Raw genomic sequence first — 22,643 nt, 5'->3', positions numbered from 1 at the left:
ATCTTTTAATTGACACCCGGCCCCGTATAGTGAAGAGTAAGACATTTTTTATGTCAAAAAAATGTCCTACATTGTAAAAAAAAACTCAACCATTTGATGTTTACTTTATCATTTTTTTTTATTTTCAGGATTCTCCCAACAAGCCAATCTTCGCAATCATGTTCGCATACACACAAATGAAAGACCATACGTTTGCATAGATTGCGGTAATTATAGCTGAGCGATTGTCAAATGAATACCAAAATTATGCCATAATTATTTTCTTACTTCACCAGGTAAGGCCTTTACTCAAATCACGAATCTCAACAATCACAGACGGTTGCACACTGGCGAGAGACCTTACGTGTGTATCGAAGCCAACTGCGGACGTTCATTTGCACAAGTAAGTCGACCGTCTAGATCCAACGTTTAATTTCACCTAATTTGATTTTCTCCTGTTCCAGGTGACAAACTTGAATAATCATATGAAAACGCATCACAAAACCCAACAGTACGTATGTAACCAATGTCCGAGACGATTCTATCAAGCGACACAGTTGAACCTTCATTTGATATCGGAACATAGTACCACGAAAACATTTTTCTGTCCCCAATGTCCCGACAAGCGTTTCAAGTCCCAGTCACTTTTTCAGCACCATCTCAAAATCCATGGTTCTAACTTTGGGTACCCGTGTTCGAAATGCGACGAAAGGTACGCCCACGTAGCACGTTCTTTGCTTTGTCTCTGTTGCTGTTTTGGCCGATTTATGTTTCCTTATGGTTTCCTAAATTCTACCCATTTCTGTCTTGTTGCTGAGCCATTGGAGCTGGTAATCGAAAGTTAACGTATATCACTTATCTAAACGGTGTTGCAGGTTCATTCAGGAATCTCATCTCATACTACACATGACACATCAGCACGGAGATTACGCGTGTAACATGTGCTCGATGACGTTCAACGATGAAGTTTTGCTGAAAAAGCATGTCCAAAGGCACTTGGATGGAAGGTAAGCGAAACTTTCCTACCGCCCAATAAGGCCTGCTTCGATCGAACTGATTTTACACCCGACGCATTTTGACGCATGTTTAGTACAAACCTAAATGAGACTCTGATTGCAATGAAGTGGTTTGAATTACTTGGAAGCGGTTGGAAAGGAATGACAACTGCACTGATTGTTTTAGAAAATTTTTGAAATTCATTTATTAACGCATCTGATATCAGGGATTGTTTCTAATTAGTGCTACGATGTAGAACTTGTTTTGGGAATTCAATCTTCACTCTTTTTTTACAAACCTTTTTCACATCAATGTGAATTTAGCGCATTTCATGAATGCTCAGAAAACCATCATTGTTATTTTTACTAAGGACATAGAAACTGTACCATAAGTTGTTCATTGACCTTTTTTCTTTCGTAAACTAGATTTCTAACCTGTCCGGTGCTGGGCTGCAACGAGGGATTCACCATGAAGAACCATTTGACGAAGCACATGCAGATGCGTCACCCAGCGATCGATCTCAAGAAAGGTTCGGCTGTCTCCACCGTGGAAGCAGCTAAACGACCTCCGAAACACTGTTGCCATTATTTTAACTGCAATGAATCGTTTGATACCTCCGATGGACTGAGCCAGCATCTGCGAGCAGCCCACGGGCTTCCAATTGCCATGCCGGAGGAAAAGAAGGCACCGGCCGTAGATGGTGATGTTAGTATGGTACACGTACCCCATTCGACACCCGCAATACTAGGGGCTAGTTTTCAATCCTATCAGCAGCAAATCAGCGAAGCACAACATCAGCAATCTCAGCTGCAGGCAGCCGACAAGCAGAAACTGTATTCGGTAAGTTGATTTTCACTTTTTATATAGGTGACAAGAAATTGTGTCAATATCAAAATAGTTTAACTTGATTATGTAAGGAAAAGTGGAACCACACTTTGATGCAGACTTATCAGAAAGACAGACCCTAAAATAGAACCAAAATGCCACGTTATGGTAGTTGCAAAAGTTGAAACAACATTCGCTTTTGTCATTTTGAAAACCCGTAGGAAATTTCGAACCCCTTTACAAAGTGTTGTCATTTGAGCAAATATTGATGTGAACCATTAATTTTTAATTTCGCAATGAATCAACACAGAATTTTAATGAAAAATGTTGATAAAAAAAGGACGGGTGTGTAATGTCAGAGACATAACTGGATGTCGTGAATACGAATAAAACTGACACGATTTCTTTATACTTTCGAATTCGAATTGATCGATTGTGTGAATTGTGAAACTTTTCCCCTTTTCACTACTAGAATTTTAAACGATTTTTGACATCGATTATCTCATTTCGGATTTGCATATTTCATTGAAAGAAACTGTCAAGATGCTGTACAGGATTCATTTCTGCCTTTTAGAAGGACCAAATTGAGGAATTCTCTACGATATTTATCACAGTTCGGAACATTTTTCTCGAACGATTTTTACCTTCGATTTGCAAAGAAGTAATCTTAATCGTTCTTTAGATAACATTTAGAGCCATTCGAATGGCTGATTTTATATAATGTTGTCCACTTTTCGTGTTTCGTTTTCTTTCTCTCCAATGCAAACGACCAGCAGCTCTGTTGTATGATGCAATTGTTCTTGTTTGAGTTGAAACTAGCTGTGCATACACACCAAAACATATCCGCTCGCAGTACCAAATGATGCGAAACTGGTTTAATACGTCTTCTCGCCTTGACGACCGGAAGGCAAATGAGTACTACGACCTGAGCGTTTGAGGTTTTCAACCACGCGGAAGGTGCGCTCTCCGATGCCGCTGTTTGAATGCGTCTTCTCGCCCCGACGTCTGCTTCCATCCAACGCACAAGATGAAATGATCGATTTTTGACCACTGTTCCCCTTTTATACGCAGTCAGTTGAAGATATGTGCCTGACTACCACAAAATCGTCGTCCTTGCGCGAAAAACCCAAGCAAAAGTAAGCGGTTTTCCGCGTTGTTTTCAAATTTTGAGAAAACTTAATTTTTGAGTTGTTTGTGGTTATCTCACACTGTTCAAAATATTATCCCAAATTCCTGATCATATTTTTAATGAAATAGTGAAAGAATTATGTTGCTGCCATTAATACAAGTCGAGATATTCACGATTCAGTTCTGTCCATTCTTCCGTATGGCTAATTTTGAAAAGACGCCCCATAGTAAAGTAAGTCGTATTCACGACAAAACCTATGTTGTTTCCGATCGATCACATTATGCAATGTAATACGACACATAAGTGATAAATTATACAGTGGTTCGACATTTCCTATGAGCAACGTTGTTCAACATAGATTCCCATGACACAGAAGATGATATGGAATCGGGTGGACTTCTTGCATCATTTCATGTGGTTCATTTCGTTATCACTCGTAAAAAATCAGTTCAAGAGATTTTCGAAAAAAAACTCAGTGACTGTAAAAATCACTTCCGAGATTTTTATTCATGAAATAACCATCCACAAAACTCTGAACCTCAAAGTTCACAAGTGATTTTTTTTGTCAGCGAAACTTGATGACGAATTTTCACCCACATAAATATCGCTAACGAGACAATCGAAAGGGAGAAGAGTCTTCGATGATATTTCGATGCTTAATTTACAATTTTTTTTAACCAGCTGCATAACATGGTGTGTGAATGTTTTTGTTAATCTTTTATTATCATTAAGTGCTGAGGCCAATCTCATTTTCTCAGAAACGGTGACGAATATTAAAAACCTCAACTGACAATCTCTTAGAAAATTAGTTTTGATTATTCTGTGAAAATTTCAGAATGATTCATTGACTTTAGCGGTCGGGAAAGTCTTTTTTCTGAAGGAAAAATTGCTTAACTGAAAACGGTAACTTTCAATTTGTTCATTGAATATCTCGCCTTCAAAAGCAGGGATTAAAAATCTATCCTGACAATGTCTAGATAATTTAATTTAGATGCGATTAGTGCATAAAAACATATATGTTGTCGCAATAAAAATGAAGTGAAAGTTATTTTTGTGAAGGTAAGGTTATTTCGCAGCGGCATTTCAGTTCCCTGGTAACATAACGAAACATGAGAGAGAAATAAAATCGCCTCAATGAGGCTGCCAAAAAATCTTCAGTTCGAGAATCATATCTGATATATTCAATATGCGAACTTTTTTTTTCGTGAATATCATCGAGAAGAATGTTCGCTAGTGCACTTTTTACTACTGATTTTTTGTCATGTGAGATCAGTTTCAGTGAGAATTGTGCAGTGAGTTTTCTGTTCGATGATTTTTTTGTCTGAAAATTACTTGTGAAAAGTTCGGAAGCCACTATTATCGTTCCGGAAATATATTGCCATAAGTGACGTAACCGACAAATCAAATTATTTTCCATCCGTTTGAGGAATGTTGCCGAATATGTGACGTATGCACTGAAACATGCTTTGGCGAACTATTCGGATCAATTTGAATTAATTTGTATCAAAAGTGTGCCCCAATTCATGTCAGAAATTAGCTTAATGAAAAACAAAATATTCCAATGTGTGAACGAGAAGAGAAAGGCATTGTCCCACCGTTGGTGGATTAAGAAGAGGTTTTTATCGGGTAATTTGAAAACTTTCACAACGATTTGAATGAAGTACATGCAAAAAGGCATCCGCCATTTTAAGAGCCAGTCTTCAGCGAAATTGTGAAATCCATACAAATAATCGGTTTACCAAATTGAAACGTTTATCCAATTCGAAGCAAATCACTCTAGATTTGGTTACCTTTACTGTTTATGGTTTCTGAAATTACTCAGTAACAATTAAATTGATAGGTTTCAAGTGGGCAGCGTTGCCCAATCCTTCTGGGAATGTAATGTATACAATCAGTTCTATAGATGTTACGACCTGCGAACCTGACCTGACCTGACAACCTGACATCGCTTGATTTCAGTGCTGCCAGTAGTTCCCAATGTTTATTCATGTGCATTGTAATCTTTATCGATTGTACTGAACTACACTGTGTAAATTTTAAATAATACAAGGATTTTATCAATCTGTAACATTTTGTCCACTTTCAGGTTTCAGATTTACTCAGTATGAGTGAAGAACTACAGCAGCATCAACATCATCAGTTACATCAACAGCATCAGCAGCAACAGCAACAAAAACGTGCACACCACAACGGAACGGCCGATGTCGAGCAAAATATAGAAGTAAAAGACGAAACAGAATAAAACTTGACAATGCTCTATATTATTTTTGGTTCAGTTTAATGGATTGAAAGTGTGAACTTTTTCAATGGCTTATTCTTAGTTTTTATTTCTATACAGACTGGTTTCTTGCCTGACTGATTGACGACTTTAGGACTACCCTAATTTATAGTTAAGGTCCTAGTACACGGCATGCAATAATAACTCAATTTGACTGCTTTTAATCGTAATAATCTTTGTCATAGACATTTTATTTACTGTTCTAGCTTAATTACGAACAAAGTATAATAAATATTTATTCGAAAGCTCTAATTTCTGCTTGATTTTACGTTCGTTTCTAATAACATTTACCATTATTTACTAATGTACGATATGTTCGACTAATGGGAACTATTTTCCAGGACAGAGTTAACAATCTAAGCCGCATTAAAACGGAACTGCAAACCAACATGCAAATTCACAGTCTGTTCGGGCTAACGAACTCGATGTGTATCAATTCGTTCACGACGCCGCCGGTCGCGAAGCTGGTGTGCAGCTTTTGCTACAACGTCTACAAAACGCCGCAAACCCTATCGAGGCACATCGAAAAGTTTCACAGCTAAACGTCGACAAGCCGTCGTGTGTGAAATGTTTCCTCGTCACGATGCTGTATCGCAGCCGTTGCATGCAATCGTGTAGTGTAGTGTAGCAGTGGATGTATGTCGTGCGTCCTTTGGTCGTTTCCTTGACTACTACTGAATATTGAAAAGTAACAAACTGTACATATATATTCATTAGCATTTAATGAATAGTCATAATTTGATAATAAATCAATCATTGTTGACGTGTCTAGACTTCGAATTAAATTACGCATAAATTGTTTAAGGTACCGACTGCTACATTGCATCTATGGTTGCGATACGTTGATTTATTATAAGAAAAGTACAAACTGCTCACCAAAGGTGTCGTTCCGAAAGTTCAAAATCGCGTAATTTGAGGAACACATCTTTGCCAGCAAATACACAGACACAAAAACGCATCGAGTATTTAAATTTTTTGTTCAACATGGTTGCAATATGACGTCTACAATATATAGTACGGTGTTTTTAGCGAATACAAGGTCTATTAGATGGCACATACCCGAAAAATACGGAAGTAGTATTTAGATATTTTTAATTTAATGTTTAAGGTTTCTTTAGCTATTTACTTGACGATAAAGGGGAAATGTGTAATGGCGGAGACAGTTCAAGTCCCGCCCCCATTATGGTGGGTTTTATCAGTCGACTAAATGTGCTAAAGATACAGATGTTTGGGTAAGACGCCATGATCCAGGGCAAAATCAAAAGAAGAACCTTTTCCAGTCAACTGTTTCGAATAAGATTTATCAAAGACTATTTTTGTATTTCGAAACTGTGTTACTCTATTCAGGAATATTTTGTGAAACTGAATGAATAAAGACGATGTCTAGTCCAAGCTCGATTTCTTTTTCTAAACTAAGAAATGATCCATTGAAAGAAAATTCGCATTACTTTCTTTGTCTACTAGTTACAAATCTTCAGTTCATCGAAACGACAATATTATCTTCTTTTTAAGTTTTTGAAAGCAACCAATTTTTGGGCGACTTCAACGTGACAGTCAAAACAGAGACAATTCTATTCACACTTTATATTTATTAACAGTAAAATAATTATCCTTATTCGTCTTCATGAAGGAATGCTTTTTCGGCAGAATATCATTTGTATTCATAGTAACAACGGAAACGTCAAATGGCAGTCGAGCCACATTAGTTCGAAATAACAATCCGTCACAATGCAGAGTAAAGTCGAGTATAAACAAAAAAAAACATAATATCACTACGATCACTTAATCAACTTATTTGACATTAGAAAGAGATTATAACATTCCCGCAGCTCCTCTATCAGTACTTTTGGAAGTTCTAGTTCAGTAAACCGTTGTTTATCCGTCAGGGTTGCGAAAATTTTCCAGGTGCAGATATTCCGCAGATTTCGCAACGGATAGTGTATCTGTACTTCGATTCGAGCCAGTTTCCCGTTGGGGTCGATGTTGGTGTACCACGGTTCCGGATAGTAAACAGCTTGATTTCTCACCAACATTCGCTCACCGGTAGACTTGTCGATAAACACCCACGGATGGGTGACATACGTGTTAACGGGAACCTGAGCGGAAGGTTCGAGCGCCGAGTAGTGAATGAATTTTGACGAATAATTTACCCAGAAAATTTCCACGGTCCGTTGGGTCAAATTTTTAAACAGAACAAAAGAACGAATCTCAGCGTGATCCGATTTTAAGTTGGGATCTCCTTCCATAGTCAACGTAACGTTTGTCCACTCCGAATTCATTTCATATTGTGATACTAGAAGATTGTTAACATTTCCATGCTGAACGATCTGAAAACATATTTGGAAAAAGAGAAAGATCGTTATTATAAAAATCGGACTGGTACCATTGACTACGTGACTCTTTCTCCTTCATTGTCGCTTCGATATTGCAGAAAATTAAATCAGTGCGATAGTGTAAACACAATTACTGTGCAATGATATGGTGATAAGGAAATACAACTACAGGTGAAAAGGTTGATTCAATCGAAATAATTAGGTAAGTGGTTGGAAACGACATTCATCCCTGAACCCACTCTGTTTATTCTTCGGAACCATTTGTAATCAACAGTAAGCGTTCATTTCAATCAAAAGGTATCTAATCCTAATGCAGCCCATTCAAAACAATACGCACAATTTAAATCGCAAATACGTGTAATTACGGTTACAAACAAATCGCAGGTTACAAACATTTAACTAAGAGACAAAGGATAATGCGTACCAGATAGTTCACATTAATTGTTGAAAACACAAAATACTACATGTCTATTCACTAAACATATTTTCAAATTATCACCGACGAACCGATCGACACACCTCGAATGGAAACGTCATCTGCGAACAGTGTGTCATCTTAATCACAAAAACAAAACAATCGCGCAACACTTTTCCACATTGGTGCGCAACATATCGGCTGTCGGCCATATCTTCCAGTGCTACTCAAAATGTTCAAATTGATACTGCGCTACCTACATGAAGCATATTTTTATGTTACGTGCTGTAAGTGCACACAACATGTTGCATTCAACTGTTGCCAGTTTGCCAAAACGTTCACATATCGAATTTGACTACCTTTCATTGAAAATAGGGTAACAGAGGTATTTTGGCCCACTTTAGGATTGATTTTATTTTGGCCCACTTTATAAAAATATCCATCAAATATTGTAATATCTTTAAAAACCCCTTCCGCTATAGATAATTTAATGTGATTAGCTTCAAATTGATGCAAAATGAGTTACTTAACATCGATAAAATCCGATGAAATCGATTAAGTTTGTTAGGTGGGCCAAAATATATGAAGTGGCCAAAATACCTCTGTTACCCTAACTATCGAGAAACGGATTGATTGGCGTATTGTCGCAAAACTGAAATATAGAGGCGCTGCTTGTTTAGAGATGATACTTTCAGCAAGAGCTGTCAAATCGGTAGGAAAATTTCTAATTACTCCACCTTTTCAACGATTTCATATAAAAACGGGCAAATTCAAAGGTAGTAGAAGTTGAAGAAAAAGTTTTTACTCTGAGGTGGTAATGGTGATCTCATTTTTTTGTGCGAAAATTAACGTTTATTTAGAATGGAGTATAATACTTGGTTCAATACCATTTTTCAAGTGCCTGGAAATAACAAATAAAGTATCCAAAATAAATAGTACTCGATCGCTATACATTCTAGTACTCGAGAAATCAACATTACACTGGTTTCTGTTTAAAAAATATTGATCCGGAAGAACCTAACCTTACCCAATTTCACGCATTTCTGAAGATTTTCCATGTTCAATCGTAGTTTACACTAAAAAAAGTAGTAGTAATCGCTTTGAAATCGATTTTCTTCTACTCCGAGTGTACTTCTATTGCTGATATCTATTTGTACTCTTTAATAAACGATAAAAATGTTGCAAATCACTACTGCCAATATGAAAATTTCCAAAAGATCCTCCTTTTCTTGGTTTCATTTTTCATTGGCAGGTGTCGCTACCGGTAAATCAGCTTTGCGACAATGTGCCAATATGTAATTTAGTGTATGAAGCAAAAATAATTTCCGTTTTCCTTTTAAAACATTATTACTCAACAAGACAGTGATCCGACAAAATTTATTTATTTAACAGATCGGCTGAAAAGTTCGTATCGTTTCTATGAGAGGGCGTCACTAGAATTAAATCCATACCATTTTCAGTTAGTACCAACCTTCAAAAGATACGTGTATAAATTTGACAGCTGTCTGATTATTAGTTTGTGAGATATTGCATTTTGAGTGAAGCTACTTTTGTTATTGTGAAAAAAATGGAAAAAAAAAGCAATTTCGTGTGTTGATGAAACACTACTTTTTGATGAAAAAAGCGCCGCCGATACCAAAAAATGGCTTGATGAGTGTTATCCAGACTCTGCACCGGGCGAAGCAACAATTCGTAAGTGGTTTGCAAAATTTCGTACTGGTCATATGAGCACCGAAGACGATGAACGCAGTGGACGTCCAAAAGAGGCTGTTACCGATGAAAACGTGAAAAAAATCCACAAAATGATTTTCAATGACCGTAAAGTGAAGTTGATCGAGATAGCTGACACCCTAAAGAAATCAAAGGAACGTGTTGGACATATTATTCACGAATATTTGGATATGAGAAAGCTTTGTGCAAAATGGGTGCCGCGTGAGCTCACAATCGATCAAAAACAACAACGAATTGATGATTCTGAGCAGTGTTTGGAGCTGTTATATCGAAATAAAACCGATTTTTTTCGTCGATATATAAGAATGGACGAAACATGGCTCCATCACTTCACTCCGGAGTCCAATCGACAGTTAGCTGAGTGGACTGCACGCGATGAACCGAACCCAAAGCGTGGAAAGACTCAACAATCGGCCGGTAAGGTTATGGCGTCTGTATTTTGGGATTCGCATGGTATAATTTTCATCGACTACCTTGAAAAGGGAAAAACCATCAACAGTGACTATTATATAGCGTTACTAGAGCGTTTGAAGGACGAAATTTCAAACGGCCTCATTTAAAGAAGAAAAAAGTTTTGTTTCATCAAGACAATGCACCGTGTCACAAGTCGATGAAAACCATGCTGAAATTGAACGAATTGAGCTTCGAATTGTTCCCTCATCCACCGTATTCTCCAGACTTGGCCCCCAGTGACTTTTTCCTGTTCTCAGACCTCAAGAGAATGCTCGCTGGTAAAAAAATTTAGAAGCAATGAAGAGGTAATCGCTGAGGCCTATTTTGAGGCAAAGGACAAATCGTACTACAAAAATGGTATCGAAAAGTTGGAAGATCGCTATAATCGCTGTATCGCCTCTGACGGCAATTATGTTGAATAATAAAAACGAATTTTGGCAAAAAAATGTGTGTTTCCATTAAACGATACGAACTTTTCAGCCGAACTGTTATTTATTTATTTATTCGTCAAACAAATGTAGGCTACAGAAAAAAAAACTACAATGGTTTCTTATATGCTATACATTATTTCTACGATTTGGTTTCAATTTTTCTTTTATTTGTTTCCTGGACATATTTAGATCAATTTTTTTGGCAGTTTTCGTTATAAAAGCGCATCATTTTTGGCATAATTTGTTTTATATAATTTTTCCGAGAGTATTTGACGACTTCTGCGATTTCGACCAGGAGCATAAAATTTTAGTTGTGAAAGGTTGTGAAAGCAATGATTCAGATTGTACTCGTTGAGAAATAATGTCGTTGATAAAATAAAGCATTGTAGCTTTGCAGCGTTCTTCGAGTGTTTGTAAGTTTATGAGCATACAACGCGCTTTATATGATGGAAGAGGGAATGTAGTCCAGTTTAGTCTACCTAGCGCATACAGTAGAAATTGTTTTTGGACAGATTCGATGCGTTCTACATGTCCGAAGGTACATGGGTTCCACACTATGCTGCAGTATTGCAAAATTGGCCTGACGTAAGTTGTATATAATAATTTTTCTGTGTAAGGGTTCTGAAAATTATGACTAAAACGTTTAATGAAGCCTAACATACTATTTGCTTCATTGACAATTGTATTATAATGCTTCACGAAAGTAAGTTTTGAGTCTAAAATTACGCCGAGGTCTCTAATAATTTTACATTTTTTTACAGGTTGGTTTCCTAAATATATGTTAATAGAGGGAGACATGATTTTTCTGCCAAACGTTACTGAACTACATTTCTTAACATTTAGTTGGAGTAATTTTTTATTTCCATAAAGAGCTTCATGTCGTCTGCATATACAAGTACTTTTAGATGTTTGAGTAAGAAGAAAATGTCGTTTACGTACAAGATAAAAAGGTGAGGGCCAAAATGTAAACCTTGAGGGACACCTGAAATGACATTTATTGATTTGGAGTATGTGTTTTGATAGCGTACAATTTGTTTACGTTTTGTGAGATATGATTCAAGCCATTCCAAAAGTTTTTGTTCAATGCCATATTTTTTAATTTTGAATTGTAATAATGGTATGTCAATTCTGTCGAAAGCTAACCATTTGCTGAAGTCAGTATAGTGAGTTTCTACAAAATTTTCATTGTCCATAGCTTCCAAAGTGAATATAATGAATTCCAAGAGATTTGTTGACGTAGAACGACCTTTGAAAAAGCCATGTTGTTTTGCAGTTATGTAATGTTTTACTTGTTGTTTTTCCATTGATAATTTTTTCAAATAATTTTGGAGTGCACAAGATAATGGCAATTCCTCGATAGTTACGTATGTCTGATTTTGACCTTGATTTAAATGCCGGTACTAAGAAGGAGGATTTCCATGTTTCTGAAGTTGATGTTTTCAAGTGCAGTGAATATTTCTTGCTTTGATAATTGATTGGCACTGATGTCATTAGGAAGCTCCGGTATGAAGGAAAAGTAGTCACGTTCACGGCATATGATATATATATTTCTTGGAAAAAATTAATTGTAAATTTCAGTGCTATTATTTCCAGTAGTTCCGTCTAGGTTCATCTGGAAAGGAAGGTTGTTATTCTTCAGTTTTGTTATAACATAGCTAAAGAAATTTTTAGGATGCTCTTTGATTTCGCTTTCAACTTTAAGATTATATTCTTCGTGTGACGAGTTGATTGCCATTTTCAGGTCATTGCAAATGTCGAGGTAGTTTTGTAGATTGATAACACTTTTATCTTTTCTATAAGTCTTATTGAGCTTTCTGCTTTCTATTTTCCAGGTTTTTCAATTGCGGGTTGAACCAGACAGGCAATTTGCTATAGTGACTTCTTCTTCTTCTTTTTACTGGTACAATTTACGAAATTAAGTTGTTAATAATTAGATAGAATTTTTCCACTTCTTCATTGACGTTTCCTTCTATACCCAAAATATTTTGCCAGTTTAATGTACTTAGTCTACGTTTTGCTTCTTCGAAATTTGTTTTGTGGTATTCCGGCACTTCCTCGTATTCTATTAGGGGAGAGACATGTTATTCAATTGCTGTGTGAAATGCTTCATTTTTCCAGAGGGGATTTGGTGAGGCATTTACACAGAAGTCTTCGGTACAGTTTTTGAAAAGAAGATCAAGATATGGATTTTATTTGTTTTTCACCGAATTTATTAGATTCAAGCCGAATAAAGAAATTTTGTTGAGAAGAAATTGTAGTGTTTCATTTTCTCCTCCAATTGGAAGTAGCTTAACCGGCTGCTCGGCCATCCATGGATAGCCTAGATAGCCGTGTAGTGTCGGTAGCGGTTTCCCAACTGGCTAAGAATAACGCTACGGTCCACCTGTACGGGTGGTATAAGTTCACCAAACAGGTAAGCCGTGTGGCATCTGGCGGAATTATTTTTTGCCAAGAATTGATCCACTGGTTTCCTGTTCCATGTCGTAAAAGGCCACAAAAATAGGAACTCCTAAGTCAAGGTGTATTTCCGTGCCGATGGCTGAATGGCTGCAGGAGGTTAAACATTGCAGTCGTGAACGGAATATCTTGGGTTTTTCCCTTACTGGATACACGCAATGCTTAGCAATCAATTTCTTTGATCATCGCTTCGGCGAGCCAGAGATTAGAAAGCTGAGTGTCTGTGGGTGTCCTCAAGGTGGTGTACTATCCCCACTTTTATGGAACCTAGTCGCTGATGGTTTGTTAAGGAAACTTAATAACCTTGGATTTCCGACTTATGGTTTTGCCGACGATTATCATATATTGATGACCGGTATAAGCATTAACACTCTCTTGATTTAATGCAGCAAGCCCTGCGATCTGTTGAACAATGGTGTTGTCAGGTTGGATTATCTGTAAATCCGGGCAAAACATCAATGGTGCTTTTCACTCATCGTAGGATAATTACAGGAGCTCGTCCGTTGCAGTTCTGTGGGTCAGAGGTCACTGTGGTCGATCAAGTTAAATACGTCGGGGTTATTTTTGACTCAAAACTGAATTGGTCTGCTCACATTGACTTCAGGATTGAAAGAGCTTGCATGGCTTTCGGCCAATGCAGACGAGCTTTTGGAAAATCATGGGGACTCAAACCCAGATATATTCATTGGACCTACACAACTATTGTTAGACCAATTTTAGCATATGGATGTCTTGGATGGTGGCAGAAAGGAGAAGTCGCGACAGTTCAGTCAAAGCTAAATCATCTCCAAAGGATGGTCCTAATGGCGATGACAGGAGCATTCACGACAACTCCTAATGCTGCTCTAGAAGCGCTACTGTGTATTAAACCACTACATGTGTTCCTAAAACAAGAAGTATTATCTTGTGCATACCGTCTTAGGGTTACAGGGCTTTGGAACAGTAACCCATTAGATTATGCTACCAGCCACACTCGCTTGTGATCTCAAATGGTTACGAGGGATGAGTATTTACTCGCTCCTGGTGACCTAGCTCTCACATGCAGTTTTCCTTTTAAAACATTCAATGTGAGCTATCCTCTTCGTTAGGAATGGTTGTCTGGTTGTCTGGAACGACAACTTGATGAACACATAGTTTGTTTTGAGGACGGTTCTCTGTTGAATGGTCGTGCTGGTGCTGGTGTCTACTGTCGTGAAATGAGGCTGGAGCAGTGTCATTCACTTGGTAGATACTGTACTGTGTTCCAAGCAGAAATCTATGCAATTCTGTGTGGAGTACAATCGGCACTTCAGCAGAGGATCTGTGGTAAACGTATTTATTTTTGTTCCGACAGTCAGGCAGCCTTGAAAGCACTCAGTTCGAATGACTCACGGTCGAATCTAGTGATCGCATGTCGAACTCAAATTGAAGACCTCAGCATTTCAAATGCTGTTTACTTCTTATGGGTACCCGGCCATTCTGGTATTACTGGAAATGAATGGGCTGATGAGTTGGCTAGAGCTGGTGCAACGAATGATTTCGTTGATCCTGAACCAGCTTTACCACTTTCAACTAGTTGGATAAAGGACAAGATACGTTCTTGGGCTGCATCCAAACATGCCAGCTACTGACGCAGCTTGCAACAAAACAAAATATTAGCCGAAACTTTGCCTATGAAAAGAAGAAGAAAAAATCATAACAGCAAATTACCTGTATGGTTCAATTCACAACTAAAACATTTGAAAAATAGGAAACAAAAAGCACACAAAACTTACAAACAAGAAAAAAGTGACGCTCATCTTCAAAATTACTTAAATCTATGCAATCAACTTAAAATAGCCATTAACACAGCACATGAAGAATATAACCGCAAAATTGAAAACGAAATAAAGACTTGCCCTAAGAACTTTTTTAACTACACAAAAACTAAACTAAAAAGCAACAATTTTCCATCTCAAATGCACCTCGACGAACATGTAGGGAAAAATACTACAGAAATCTGCAATCACTTTGCAAATTTTTTCCAAGAAGTATATACATCTTATTCAGAAACTGACCGTGACCGTGAATACTTCTCTTTCATACCTGCATTTTCCAACTCCATCTCTGTAAACTATCTATCAGAACATGACATTTCGACAGCACTGAAAAACTTAGACGCCTCAAAAGGGCCTGGACCTGACAGTATACCACCAATATTTTTAAAAAATCTTGCTGAAGAACTTACACTACCACTACAACTACTTTTTAACCTATCACTTAATAAATGTACTTTTCCTAAAGCATGGAAATCTTCCTTTCTTGTACCAATATTTAAATCTGGTGCAAAATCTAACATTCGGAACTACCGTGGAATAGCCATTATCTCATGCATTCCAAAATTATTTGAAAAAATTGTAAATGAAAAACTTTTTCATCAACTTAAAAATGTAATAACAAACAAACAACATGGCTTTTTTAAAGGCCGCTCAACTACAACAAATCTCTTAGAATTTATGACATTCACTCTGAATGCAATGGACGCCGGAAACTACGTAGAAACTCTTTACACTGACTTTAGCAAAGCCTTCGACCGTATTGACATACCATTACTTCTACACAAACTACAAAAATATGGCATAAAACATACTCTTCTGGAATGGCTCAAATCATACTTAACGAATCGTGTACAGGTAGTCCGCTTCCAAAACATTCTGTCTGAACCAATTAATGTAACTTCTGGCGTACCTCAGGGTTCTCACTTAGGGCCTCTCCTTTTCATTTTACATATAAACGACATTTCCTTCATACTCAAAAATCTGAAAGTGCTTATATATGCAGACGACATGAAACTCTTCATGGAAATTAAAAATATTAACGACGCTGTAATATTCCAGAACGAAATCAATCTATTCCACATTTGGTGCTGCAAAAGTCTACTCCAACTCAATGTAAAAAAATGTAACTCAATAACTTTCAGTAGGAGAAATGAAACTATACCTATAAACATACATCTAGGAAATCAACTTGTAGAAAAATGTAAAATTGTAAGAGATTTAGGCATAATCTTAGACTCCAAGCTCACTTTTGTGGAACACTACAATACCATAATCAATAAAGCTAATAGCATGCTGGGCTTTATTAAACGCTTCAGTCATAACTTTCAGGACCCATACACAATTAAATTATTATACACTACATATGTCAGACCTATTTTGGAATATTGCAGCCTAGTATGGAATCCATACAATATTATTCACGAAGAACGCATCGAATCTATTCAAAAACAATTTCTTTTATATGCACTTCGTAAATTAAACTGGACAGCATTTCCTCTACCATCATATGAAGCACGCTGCATGCTCATCAATATACATACACTTAAAGAACGCCGCGACTTTGCAATGCTTTATTTTATCAGCGACATTATTTCTCAACGCATTCAATCAGCTCCATTATTATCGCAATTAAATTTTTATATACCTAGCCGTCAATTACGTTCCAGGAAATTATTTTTAGAAAAACAAATTATGCAAAATTCAGTCCAGTCAATCGAATAATGCGCCATTACAATCAATACTGCGAACATCTTGACCTTACTATGTCAAAAAATCAAATCAAATCTCAGCTTTGTCGTAGAAATAATGCGTAGTATGTAAGTGAACATTGTAAACAATTTATATGTAGTCTACATTTGCTTGACGATATAAATAAATAAATAAACTTGCGCTCAGACAAAAGCATTTCTACCAGATTTAAATCTGAAAATGTCAAAGTGTCTACTGCATTTCTCCAAGTAGCATTGAAGTATTCTGGTCAGAGCTCTGACTGGACATTGCAAACTCAATTATCACATGGCTACTATTCAACGTGCTGAGTATTATTCGTGTGATTTGTGTGAATGCGATTATGGTACTTCATATCATCTGATATGTAACTGTCCCGCATTGACGCAGCTACGTATCCGGGTTTTGGGTTCTCCATACATGGTTGAGTCTGTGTATGCGGAGCTAAAATTGAAGGATATTCTCTCGTTTCTCACCCAATGTGGTAAGGAGCTATAGTCAGGAGAGTTCATCGTTCTTCCTGGAGTGAATGAATCCCTTCTGTATTCACCTTAAATAGGGTTTAGCAGATTGTTTGGCATCCTTTGGGGAGTACCGAATTTACTTCTGCTCGTACATACTGCGAGTCGTTCTGCATTCTTCCGGGAGTGCAGAATTGTGTCGCTTTTGTAAGATCTCTAAATCCTCTCGGGGGTTGGAGGTTTTATTAACAGCAGACTGTTCAGGACCTCGTAGAGGTTCAGAATTTCCTTCTGCTTCCACTAAATGTGATCCTCAGCAGATTGTTCAGCATCCCTTAGGGGTGCAGAATTTACTTCTGCTTTTATGTGTTTTTGTGTCGTCAATTTTTCCCATCCTCCTAGTCCAACCCTTACCATTTCCTTTCAATCCTTCCCTCTTATATATCGGGAAAATGATGCTAAAAACAAATTGATGGCAAGGCATAAATCTCCAAATATCAAAGGGAACGTGCCATTTGAGCCAATTTGTTCTGATTCCTGATTCCTGATAGATTCAAGCCGAATAAAGAAATTTTGTCGAGAAGAAATTGTAGTGTTTCATTTTCTCCTCCAATTGGAAGTAGAATTGATTCATTTTGTTTATCGGTGATGAAGTGAGCGTTTCGTTGGTTGAAGTCACCTGGTTCCATATTCGACATAATTTTTTCTACGGTTTAAAAAAATAGCTCGAAAGTTGTTTAGTTAGCATTTTCAGGGGGAAAATACACAGAGGCAAAAATATGCTTTTCTCCTGATATAAATACTTTGGTCCAAACATCTTCAAATTCTTTGTGTTTATTTGTTTCAATTTTGTCGGATGAAAAGTCAGCACTTACTGCAATGAAGACTCCATCTCCAAATTTTTTATTGGATAGTTACGGTCATGGCGGAATACGTTATAGTTAATTCCTAAAATTTCTTCGCAGTTTACGCTTTCGTCCCAACTACTTTCAGTTCCAAGAATAACTGAGAAAGAAGATGATCAAATATTTTGTTGAATTTCCTTCATTTTGGCTGGGCTTTTCGTGCGAATGAAATTCTGTCAGTAGACGAGAATTTCAATCGCATTCTGTTGTAAATGCGAAGAAATTTTAGAATTTGAATGAAGTGTAGTGTCACTTTTGATGCTTTTTACCATGCAAAACATTTGAATTTATTTTGTTGAACGATATTTCTGGGAAAAATTCGCAAAAATAATGATTTTTTTCATCGTTTAGACCCGCTGCACTGGTGTAGTGTAGCACCGACTATAGGGGAAACCCGGGCTAGTTGGCCGAACGGCCGATTGGCAGATTAGCTTTCCTGATAAGGCTAATATGGGCAGTGGCTACATCTATAATGATTTTGGTGGAGCATTAGGTCACCCACGTACCGACGTAATTTTAGGTGTTTCTGTGTTGTTGTTTGTGCAGGAGTACGTTTTTTCTTTTTTCGGCACTTGTGAGTAAATTTCGTAACGTGGATCAATTTATATTTGATTTCCAAAAACGTGGTACCATTGGAAAGGGTATTCAAAACTTTACAAAATGGCATATTGGTTTTCAGTATAATCTTACTTTTATTTTTATTATTCGTGATTGTTCTCGAAAACATTAATTGGGGCAGGTTGGCCGAGTTTTGTGCGAGGTTCGTTGGCCGAGTTGTAATTTTAGCTTAGAGTAAAGTGCACTTGAATATTCGTGCAATGTTATCCTTTTTTGGACGGAATTGGATTGTATGTTTATATAGATGATTATAAGAAATAATATACCTGAGAAATAAGTAATAGAAATAAATTAAAATCATTGACAAATAAAAATAAGAGATTAGAATCATTAAAGTTTGGAAATTGTCGATAGAAAAGATGTTTCTAATATTTTATGAATCAAATGCCATCAAAACTTCTAGCATTTAGAGTTCCTGATAGGATTTCTCGCAGATTGACTCAAACCGGAACAAAACTCGTCCATCAGTATAGAATCTGCTGCAGATGTAAGCCATCCTGAAAATAACAGACTTCTCTCCATGGCTGATTTGGAGGAGCGTCAAGGTCGTGAATTCCGAATTAATCCAAAATTTCTGAAAAAAGCAGTATTGGAGGAGTAAAAATGAAACCAAGCGTAAGCGCGAACGCTGACGGAGGAAAAGGTAGAAGGGAAACTGAAAAAGTTCTCTGATGCGGCCGAAACTAATTTCAGAATAGTTAAAAAGACTCAAAAACCAAGAAGGTGAGTTTTTCCATGTACTTACATAATAAAAATGATGCATACTAACTTCTTTAACTAATGAAAACGTTTATCGATACAATTAATGTGTTTCACAATTTTTTTAAAAACTCGGCCAACCTACCCCGGCTCAGGGGTTGGTTGGCCGATTTTTGTCTCTGCATTTGATTGTTAATAACTATTTTCCTGATTTTCATACAGGAATGAAAAGATCACATATGTACTTAAAAGGTGAATCTTCATGACAGAGCAAAGCGTTGACTAAAATGTTTAACCAGAAAGCGTACAGAAATTCCGAAAGCGAAACCCAGGAAACTAGCCCCGGTCTCCCCTATAAATAATCTATCGTGTGCAGATTCTAACCCATTTCTACCCGCATTTATTTTTTCCAAAATATTAAGAACGCGTGGTGATTGAGGGGTCGTATTTCACTGATGCATAGAAAAAGGATGAACTTTCCATTTAGAGTTTATCTTTGGAAATTGTTGAATAACGCGAAAGCAGTTTTTCGCTGTCGCTGATCGAAAAATGGAAAAATAAATATCAGTTCATTTTTCTGAATGAAATGAGTTATTTTTCCCAAAGATTTATCTAGCAATAGCGAAGAAAACGGCTTTTGCATGTTTGAACGAAGCCTGTTTTTCTAATATTGTTAGTAGAATCTTAAGGGGTTACACCACTGTAGAAAAAAAAGAGGACTTTTTAATATTATATTTAAGTACAAAAAAATGATCAGTTTTAAAAATTGAAAAACAAAATGGCGGCATTTCCGGCAAGTGCTTCATTTTGACAGCCGGAAATTCAGCTTCCGCAATTCTCGATCTATTCTCGCGGAAATGCCACCAAGCCGCCATTTTGTTTTTCAATTTTTAAAACTGATAATTTTTTTGTGCGTTAGTATACATATTAAAAAGTGCTTAATACAAAATTCAGATTACTCAATTTTTTGTATCCCAAAATAATTCCTCAAAAAAGTCCTTCTCTTTTTTTTCTACAGCAATGTAACCCCTCAAAAGAGAAACGAAGTCAATAGCAAGCAGGGGGTCTTGCCGACCTATCATTTGAGTGTGAATTCATGACAATCGGGATTATCATCTTTGAGGAAATATTTTTATATGTTTTTTTTATATTGCCATATTGTTCAGATTTAAGTGAGATTTAAAATCATAAGTGGTGACATTTCAGCCCTATTGTTTCTCCGGGGAAATGAACCCTTTTCCATTTCATACACACACACACATAAACAAAAAAAACCAACGTTTCCTCTTACCTTGGCAATCGCGGAACAACATTTACTAGGCTGTCAGAAATACTCTTCGATTTATTTACGGGTATCGTCGATGTTCATGCCAATACCTGTCTGCAATAGCGAAATCGACAAACAGACATAAAACTCGATATTTTATACTGCTAAAATAGAAGCTAACATGCGAAATATGTTTAGTTGTCTTATAACGATAGAAGATGTTTGGACTTAGTTCAAAGTAAACCGATGTGAGTTAGACTCAGATGGTTTTTCAGAATTGAAAGAGAGAAATGATTCGGATGTTTAATCGAACAATATTATTTCGTAAATATTAAAAGTAATACGACACCAGCGATGAAAAAAGAGGAACTCCGACGAACTTTCATGTTGGCATGTCTGTGATAAAAGCTTTGCACAGAAGTTAATAGAACAGTGACAACCGAGCTTATCAGATTTAATTGTGATTTCCATTTTACGCTTGAGTTTTCCTTTTTCTGCAAACGAACGCACATTGTGTTCCCGGAGTTTTCCAACTTGTTTATCAGCAATCGATATTGAAGCTCAACTTGTGACTTCGCATCGACGGAAGTAAATGCATTGTGTCGCGCGAAATTGGGACGTGCGATTTAAATGATAACGGTATAAATTTGTAGCTCTTTGCAGCACTTTGAATGTGCTTCCCACCAAAGACTTCAGATAGATTTATGCTGCATCTTATCTTCTTTTCTGTTTGTTACGAATGCTCAGTCTACGGGAATATTATGAATCAACATTGCGAAATAGGAAGTCGAATTATTCGCTACTGCAAATGCTATGGAATTTTGTTTAGTTGTTTGTTTCGTGACTTTTCGGACTGCTGAACTACAAACAAACGGATTTGAATCCCTTGACGCTTGTGGAAACCACAAAAAGTAAGTCAAATAGGTTAATGTCTCCGATTTACATTCTAGAAGTACAACCATCAGTCTATGTGAAAAGTTTGGTGAATGGCCACTTTGTTCAGTAAAGCAACAACAGACCAGCTAAACTCTAACGAGAGCAATCGTTGGTACACGCAGAAAAATTTCAATTGTTTGAGACGATTAGATGCCTATCAAACAAAAACAAAACAGTTGTCTCAAACCGATGTATGGTTTCAACCTGTAATCTGCTTTTTACCTAAATATCGTACATTGAAACAATAACGCAATTGATTTGAACTTAAACAAATTTTGATTGTTTTAAACAAAAAAAACTATTGTTGAATAAAAACAGAACTGTTATTATCACTATATTAACAAACAAGAAATGGTTGGCATTACCCAGCGTTTATTCGTATCTACACTTTTTTTCCGGTGTGTACATTTTGAGAGAAAAGATAGACTCTCGATAAATGAGTCCCATATGAATCTAGCAAAAATTACGATTCAGTGTCAAGAGGCGTATCCTTTTGAACACACTGAATTTGCTTAAAAATTATACTTTTTGGATCCATTGTCGTAGTTCTCATCTCACAAGCTAGTATACCCGGGTAGGTGTAAATAGCAAACAAAGATCAAAATAATAACAACTTTTACCATCATATCTTGGCTTGATGTTTTTGTGTTGTCACAGCGACACTTGATATTTTTGTGATATTGCATCCAAGGAATCAAGAAATTATACAATATCTGTTTAACATCAAAATTAATTATAATATCTTATTTCGTTATTGATGAGCTATTCCAATTTCATTAAGTAAATTGATCCAGTAGTTCTATCTTCAAATAAAATACTATTGAATAAACTGCATCAGAATCAGATAAGAGAAATACTTATGATATTACCCTATTCTGAATGCTAAAATATAAAATAATTGAGAAATTCGTCTTCTATAAATATTTTGTTCTTGGTTTCATATTACAATGACAGAATTTTATATTTTGTAGCTATTTTCTCATGCAAGTTTTGTTATGATCTTTGATATTTTAACTCTTATTTCAAACTAAATAATGTTAACTTCTACCATTGAGATGTTTGGTTTTAATAACAGAATTTGTTATTGGTTTGCAAATCACTTCTACCCGGGTATGTTCAACTTTAGTTATTGCATGTAATTTTAAAAACGAATTGTAATTCATTTAAATTACGGATTATATAAGGCCTTGTCCATTTAAAACTCCA

The 22,643-nt window shown here is 36.5% G+C and overlaps 2 protein-coding genes across 7 annotated transcripts in view; one reads left to right on the top strand and one right to left on the bottom strand.

The window, feature by feature from the left end:
- LOC131428259 (gastrula zinc finger protein XlCGF57.1) overlaps positions 1 to 6,599 on the top strand; it is a 53,384-nt gene extending 46,785 nt beyond the window's left edge. For 4 of the 6 annotated variants that reach the window (XM_058592054.1, XM_058592056.1, XM_058592055.1 and 1 more), the window contains 7 exons: positions 129 to 206; positions 276 to 382; positions 444 to 691; positions 855 to 986; positions 1,401 to 1,815; positions 5,016 to 5,150; positions 5,549 to 6,599. In XM_058592054.1, coding sequence (XP_058448037.1) covers positions 129 to 206; positions 276 to 382; positions 444 to 691; positions 855 to 986; positions 1,401 to 1,815; positions 5,016 to 5,150; positions 5,549 to 5,749 — 1,316 coding nt within the window. In that variant the 3' untranslated portion in view covers positions 5,750 to 6,599. The remainder of the gene's footprint in view (positions 1 to 128; positions 207 to 275; positions 383 to 443; positions 692 to 854; positions 987 to 1,400; positions 1,816 to 5,015; positions 5,151 to 5,548) is intronic. The other 2 variants (XM_058592058.1, XM_058592059.1) reach the window with 2 other exon arrangements.
- Positions 6,600 to 6,776: 177 nt separating this feature from the next.
- On the bottom strand, positions 6,777 to 8,081 carry LOC131428261 (protein Vhl). Its single transcript, XM_058592060.1, has 2 exons — positions 7,965 to 8,081; positions 6,777 to 7,534 (listed from the first exon to the last, which is right to left on the bottom strand). The coding sequence occupies exon 2, from the start codon at positions 7,484 to 7,486 to the stop codon at positions 6,986 to 6,988; it is 501 nt and encodes a 166-aa protein (XP_058448043.1). The 5' UTR covers positions 7,487 to 7,534; positions 7,965 to 8,081; the 3' UTR covers positions 6,777 to 6,985.
- Between the last annotated feature and the right edge of the window lie 14,562 nt (positions 8,082 to 22,643).

The sequence above is a fragment of the Malaya genurostris genome, chromosome 2 (assembly GCF_030247185.1).
Source record: "Malaya genurostris strain Urasoe2022 chromosome 2, Malgen_1.1, whole genome shotgun sequence".
NCBI lineage: Eukaryota > Metazoa > Arthropoda > Insecta > Diptera > Culicidae > Malaya > Malaya genurostris.
The sequence above is the reverse complement of the archived record's forward strand: the minus strand, read 5'-3'. Positions and strand labels throughout refer to the sequence as shown.

Bases quoted from the DNA above. Each gene is read 5' to 3' on its own strand.
- LOC131428261 (XM_058592060.1), bottom strand. From the start codon at position 7,486: ATGAATTCGGAGTGGACAAACGTTACGTTGACTATGGAAGGAGATCCC.